The sequence below is a fragment of the Syngnathoides biaculeatus genome, chromosome 3 (genome assembly GCF_019802595.1).
Source record: "Syngnathoides biaculeatus isolate LvHL_M chromosome 3, ASM1980259v1, whole genome shotgun sequence".
NCBI classification, from domain to species: Eukaryota; Metazoa; Chordata; class Actinopteri; order Syngnathiformes; family Syngnathidae; genus Syngnathoides; species Syngnathoides biaculeatus.
Window position 1 is genome coordinate 29,211,196 of NC_084642.1, and position 7,188 is coordinate 29,218,383.

The 7,188-nt window shown below is 40.2% G+C and overlaps 1 protein-coding gene across 1 annotated transcript; it reads left to right on the forward strand.

The window, feature by feature from the left end:
- The first annotated feature begins 3,581 nt into the window (after window positions 1-3,581).
- On the forward strand, window positions 3,582-6,152 carry fibinb (fin bud initiation factor b). Its single transcript, XM_061814014.1, has one exon. The coding sequence runs from the start codon at window positions 3,909-3,911 to the stop codon at window positions 4,530-4,532; it is 624 nt and encodes a 207-aa protein (XP_061669998.1). The 5' UTR covers window positions 3,582-3,908; the 3' UTR covers window positions 4,533-6,152.
- Window positions 6,153-7,188: the final 1,036 nt, after the last annotated feature.

Here is a 7,188-nt window from a genome sequence, read left to right on the forward strand (position 1 = left end):
CAGCTCATCATTAATGCATCACCCTTCCTCCAAGTGTGCTCATCCAGGTGCTGTGTAGTTAAACTCTTTAAGCATTCTGTGTTGTCACCTGCTCGACTTGGTAATTTAAGTAGTTTACTGCATCTATCACTCTTCAGTTCAGCCATCCAATACTGTAGTCACTGTTCCACTAAATACCTAATCAATATACAAAAAAATCTCAACTTGATCACAACACATCATTTTGCTTTCCTCTTTCTCTCTGAGCCATGCCTCAAACCTGCAGAAGGAACATATCGAAAGTAATAGACCATGGGGGCGGCATTGCAACTGTTTTTTAGAAAATCTTGACTTGTACTCAGCTTAGTCCTGGCTCCTTCAACAGTTTCCAAAGTCTATTTAAAATTGTGTTTGGCAATCCAGTCTGCTTCCTGTGTATCGTCCATCCAGTATATCATCCACCTAATTCAGTTAAAGCTTTACTTGATGAAACGTCTGATTTGCTGTCATTTCTTGTGGTAAATTTTGACAGGGCCATTATTATAGGTCAGTTTATTTTCCATATTGACGAGCCAACAAACTCATTTGCCTAGGAATTTTTAAATGTTTGCAATTCCATCAACCTAGTGCAGCACATTTTTGGTCCTACTCGTTTCCACAGACATGACCTTAATTTAGTTCTTTAATTTAAAACAATTATTTTGTTAATGAATTTAACGAGAAATAAACTTCAGCCCTTGAGTGTTTTGCTCCTCTTGTTTCCAAATTTGTTACAGGTAATAATACCACCTCTTCGATTAATTAAAATATGAGAAACAAAGAAGGAAATTCATTCATGACTCAAAACCCACAGTGGTGTACGTCAGGGCTCCGTCCAAGGTCCAATACTGTTTTCGTTATACATGCACTCTCATGGTCAGTTGTTCAGCTGCTTTAAGGAAATATGATGTCATTGTTATGATGATGATGCCTAGATCTTTTGAAATGAAACATTTTCATTAAAAACAACATTAAATGTTCCCACCACCAAGTAAGATTCTTTTAAAGTTTTAGTAAGTCCAAGGCTGGGCCCCTTTATACCTATTCAAGTAGAGACTTGGCAAAGATAAATAGTCATAGACATCAGGGCAGCAGTGACATGAATACAGCACGCAATATTGACTCATGCAGATTTGTGCAGACAGAATTACATGAGGATTTTAGATGGTGAATTTATTTTTCTTTTCCATCAATGAATCTTAGAAAAAGCTAAACTTAAACTGTCACTTCCATTTTACAGCCTTTTGGATGAGAGGCACAACCCTGAGTCTTCCCAAAAAAAACATTCATGTAGTGGGAAAGATGGTGGTCTGCATCATTTGCATGTTCCACTGGAAAGATATGCTCATGAGAGAGGAATTCTGATCGTCTTATAAAAATGAATCATTAGTATAAAAATGAAATAGACTATCCATCCATTTTTTTAGCCTCTTTTCCTCACAAGGGTCATGGGAGTTCTGGCGTCTATCCCAGCTACCTTTAAGGAGGCGGGGTACACCCTGAACTGGTTGCCAGCCAAACACAGAGCCCATATACAGTCCCATGATTTCTTTTTTTTTTCCATAGCTATCACAGAAAAAGTTTTCAAATCATCAAACCAATTGTAATATCACTCAGAGACAACCCAAGGAAATACAAAATGCAGTTTGCAAATGACAATTCACTTTATTATGGGATAAAAAAAATACAAAGCTTTCTGACTCTCGGTGAAAAGTTAATTGCCCCCCTCCTTGTTAAATCAAAAAGTCACTGTGATTAATCATAAATTGGGGAAAGGTAGGTGGCACGGTGACACAGCTGTAGAGCGTTGGTCTCACAATTCTAAGGACCGGGGTTCAAATCCCGGCTACTCCTGTATGGAGTTTGCATGCTTTCACCGTGCCTGCGTGGGTTTTCTCTGGGCACTTTGGTTTCCTTCTACATCGCTAAAAACGAATTCATTGGGGACTTGAAATCACCCCTACGTGTGATTGTGATTGTGGGTGTGACTGTTGTCTGTCTCCTTATGCCCTGCGATTGGCTGGCAACCAGTCCAAGGTGTACCCTGCCTTGTGCCTTCTGGCACTCCTGCGACCCTCGTGAGGATAGGTGACTCAAAAAATGGATGGATGGATGGATGGATGGATGGATGGATGGATGGATGGATGGATAGATGGATGGATGGGGAGAAGTGAGTGTGGAAAGGGTTACAAAGCCATTTCCAAGGCTTTGGGGCTCTAGCAAACCACTATCTGAGCCATTATCCATAAATGGAAAAAAACTGGGACCAGTGTCAAAACTTGGCAGGAGTGGATGACGGACTAAAGTTACTCCAAGAGTGTGATGATGACTTACCCAGGAGGTCAAAAAAGAACCTCAAACAACATCTAAAGACCTGCAGGCCCCACTGGCCTCATTTAAGGTCAGTGTTCAGAACTCTACCATAAGAAACACACTGGCCAAAAATGGTTTCCATGGGCGAGTTCTTGGGCGAAAACCACTGCTGTCAAAATACTATGGCTCGTCTCACATTTGCCAAAAAAGAAAATATCTTCATGATCCTTAAAACCTTTGGAGAAACATTCTGTGGACTGACAAGTCCAAAACTGAACTTTTTGGAAGGTGTGCGGCACTTTACATCTGTGCTGGGAAAAAAAACCCACACAGGCACAGGAGGACATGTGAACTCCACACACCGCGATTTGAACCCGGTCCTCAGAATTGTGAGGTTGACACTCAAACGAGTTGCTGGAAAAGACTATTTATTTGAAAATTATTTTACTTAAATAGAAAGGAGACAACCGCATTATTTTTATTTCTGCAACCCATATTTCAGCACACACACATAAAAACAATTGCACACAGGCCGGCCATGGGACCAAACACATGACAATGGGGAGACAAAATTGTTTTAGTTGTCGCTGCATTTTAGTGCCCAAGTGCTGTTAATGGCAATAGGTGCTCTGTCTACTTGTCTGTCCTGCCTCATGCTTATGTATACATACAGGATGGAATTTAGTGAACAAATGCTATTTGTTACAGTTGTGCAGGTAGCCAGCGTGAGTACTATGTGCAGAACGTCATGTGACCTAACCCTTAAAACAGGATAGCTGACTTCCTGTGTTTGGTACGCTATCAAGCATGACTTTTGAGTGACTATGTAATTTTTCCAAGTCAAACTTGTTAAAATGTTGTATTCTAACATTGAATATTGTAATCTTTCTGGCATTGTTGTGACATCTTGTGTTTGGAAAAAAAATACATTATATACATTTAAAGTTCCTATTGTTGCTTTGTCACAGCACTTTTCTGTATAATGAAAAATCGTAGTGTAATGGATTTTTAGCTCATTTGTACTCTTTTTCTTGGGTGGTGTACCAATGCAAAATGTGCCTCAAACAGTGCAACTGAGAATTTTGGATGAATGCTATTGCATCCACTGAGGTGCAATTCATTCCAACAATGAAAGCCAGCAACTGCTCCTGTTTAGAGTAGTAGCACATTGACCCCTCAAACAAAGTGCGTTGCGTTGATGTGACGACATGTAATCGGAGACGAGATGAGGTCGGATTTGCAAAAAACGGCTAGCCCAGCACTGCAGTCATCCAGACGTTGCGTTTGCGGCACCGACCAAAGTCGGAAGTTGAAAGGTTTCGACTCAGAAGCTCTTATTTTTAATTCTAGCAGCGTGGTGGAAACTGCCAGGCAACACTCGTGGAAGACTTTCACCCCTTTCGCACTCCTTCGGCGAGACCGATGCAAGAGAGAATTTTTAAGATTTGAACATTTCAGGCAAAATGCTTCCGCGTGGATTGGAGTAAATCTGTAAACGGAGTGTTGAACAACACGGTGTGTTGATTGTGCGCGAGTTTCTTTCTTTCTTTCCTTATTTATTTATTTATTACAAGACGATGGTTTTGACGCACTTGCTGCTGTGTGCCGGGATGTTGATACTGCGTCCGTGTGGCGCATACTACAGCGGACCTCTTCAACCAGAGATGTCGAATGGCACTTTTCATCATTACTTCGTGCCGGACGGTGACTACGAGGAAAACGACGACCCGGAGAAATGCCAGCTGCTTTTCCGAATGACCGACGAACGAAAGTGTGGTCCCGACGAGGACCAGGACTCGGTCATCCGGGACGATTTCACCATCATCAAGCGGCAGATTGAGGACTCTGCCCGGGTCCTGGAGGGGCTCGGGCGGAGTGTATCGTACGACCTGGACGGAGAGGACAGCTACGGCAAATATCTGCGGAGAGAGACCACGCAGATAAGCGACGCGTTCACGAACTCCGAGAAGTCCCTGCTGGAGTTGGAGGTGAAGTTCAAGCAGAGTCAGGAGAGCGAGTTGAAGGAAGAGCATCGGCTCAGCGACGACTTCCTCAACATGATCGTGAGCACTCGAGACGCGCTGAAGGAGACTTTGGACATTTCTCTGGGCCTGAGGGACAAACACGAGCTGCTCTCGCTCATCATCCGCAGCCACGGCACACGGCTCAGTAGACTGAAGAATGAATACTTGAAGTTCTGATAGAATGTTGGCCTTACCAAATTTTTATTTTCTTTTTTTTTTTTTTTTGTTTTGTTCTGTACTTTTCATGTTGGAGTGTTGTGTTGGAGTTCCTCGACGGAAACTTAACAAATTGACCCCACACACAAACCAGTACTGGTATATCTGCATAATGTTGCATTTACTAAGATAATGTTCAATTTTGGTTAATTTGAAATTTTTGTTTAGAATTGTGGTTGAAATTTACAGTGGTAAAACCTGTACTGCATCACACTGGAAGTACTATTTTGACCTTCTCGTGTAGAAATTGCTTTCATTGCGCAATGGAACACCATGGTGAACCACAGTAATAAACTGTAAAATTAGCTCTCTGACCATTTGAATAAAAAAATAGCATTAATATCTTTTGTACATATCAGTGGATGCTGGCTGTTGTCAATTGAAAACTCCTCTAATATTGGGAACACGCGTTAGTGGAAGATACATTACCTTATACAGTTTTTCCCATTTCAACAAGTTCAATTCCTGATCTTGCAATTCTAGTCCATGTGTTTGTCAACCACATTTATCAAGTTTGACCGACAAAAAGCATACACTGATTAAAGTGTACTTTAGCTATTAAAATAAGATATCCAGTGGGTCATGTTTAGTCTAAACTACAATACTTACTCTCTAAATATACACACACACACACAAACAAACCACAGTATTGTGACTGTGATAATAATAATCCAAAACATTTTGTATAACTGAAGATCTGCTTCCACCTGCTTTTTATTATGTCTACGGATATAAAGCAGCCAATACTTTAATATTTTATACTCATACAATACATTAAATAGTACAGCTTTGTTTGAACTAATGAAACAATTTTATCTTATTTAGGGTTCACAAAAGATAAACAATTACTATAACTGTGAGGTTGTCAAAAATGATAATCTTTCATGGAAAGTGTGGTCTTTTTGAGCTCAGCTATGTACAGAAGTGTACCCAAGAGCATCGTGATTGGTGGGAGGCGGAGGGTCGGATGTGGAAAAAGTGATGATGATTCTATGCACCCATGACCGACAGGGGCCAAGGAGATTTTAATGTTGAAAGTGCAATTTTTTTTTCAGGGCCTCAAATCTCTGATGGCACCCCTCATTATAAGAAAACTAAGAGCATGATCACAGAGCATCCCAGGCACTCCTTTTACAAAACATGTGCTCAGCTCCGTGATCCTTGAGCAGACTCAATGGAGGACTCACTTTCAGGAAGATGAGATAACGGAAAGAAGAATCCAAACCACAATAATTATTTACTAACATTTGGAATGAATGTTTCCAATGTATGAAGGGATGTTTACACCAATGATTTCTATGATAGGCCAGTAGACATTGCACAATTCTTTTCTGTTTTGGCACTAAATCTTTAGCTCAAAATGGAAGGATTACAGGAGAAAATATAAGATCTGCAGTATTTTTTTAATATTTGTACAATATGTTGTGTGCCACTGTCAATCTTACTAAAAATTTAACATGTATTCTTTATTCATGTTGCATTTGAACCAGAGAAGCATATATGTATTGTAATATATACTGTACACATGAGATATCATACTGATGTATAATAAAGATTAAGACTGCAGGCAGCACTCGAAGGTTTGAATGTCAAATACTAATTTGTGTGACAACACAATCTAGTTGTGTTTCTCAAATAAAGACTTTGTTTAAAGTGCCATATTCTTTTGGGGATGAAACATGTTGTTGCAGGATTTTAAGCTCTTGAAGAAGTTTGGCTTCTTATAGTTATTTTTTTCACAATGCTCTTTGCCATCCTTACTAGTGAGGGTGGTTTAATCTTTTTTTTCTGGGAACAGGCTCTCTTTGCTCCTCTGACAGAGCCTGCAGCGTGACAGAACACAATAATCACAGGGCATGTAGTCCTCCCACGTAATTTACGTTGACCAAAGTTACCCTCAATGTTTGCTTTACAAGGTTTAGAGGTCTGCTTTAAATTAAACACATACATGGGCCCTCTAATTATGAGTGTTTTGGAGGAAGAACCTGCCCACTGCAATGTATAGGATGAGCAGTGATGGAAAGGTGGAGAACAGTGGGCCTTACAAAACATTGTTTTTTCCATTTCCACTTTTTTCCATTATTCTTCTCTGGTCTCCTGAAAACACCAATTTACAGTACAGTACTGTACATGGTTGTAGCTCTGATTGGATTTTTATAGTGATATGAAACAAAGAAAGGTTTCATGGCATAAAATAAGCTCAAATGTTAATGGATCACTCAAGTTGTAATTTGAGGTAACGTTACCGATCACATAGTTGGTCACTGAAATACGAACACAACGCCTTTGGGTATATATGTAGAAGAAAATAAGTATTTGAACACCCGGCTGCATTGCAAGATCTCCCACTTAGAAATCATGGAGGAGTCTGAAATTTTCATCGTAGGTGCATGTCCACTGTGAGAGATAATCTAAAAAGAAAAATCCAGAAATCATAACCCTACGATTCATTTCTGTGATACATCTGCAAAAAGGTATTTGAACACCTGTCTAGCAGCTAGAATTCTGACCCTCAACGACCTGTTAGTCCGCCTTTAAAAGTCTGTTGTATGGACAGAATCTCTTGGCAGAGCCAAGGCATAGAGGTGGTCTGGTTTGGTGGCCTGTGAAAACCTCA

Bases quoted from the DNA above. Each gene is read 5' to 3' on its own strand.
- fibinb (XM_061814014.1), top strand. From the start codon at position 3,909: ATGGTTTTGACGCACTTGCTGCTGTGTGCCGGGATGTTGATACTGCGT.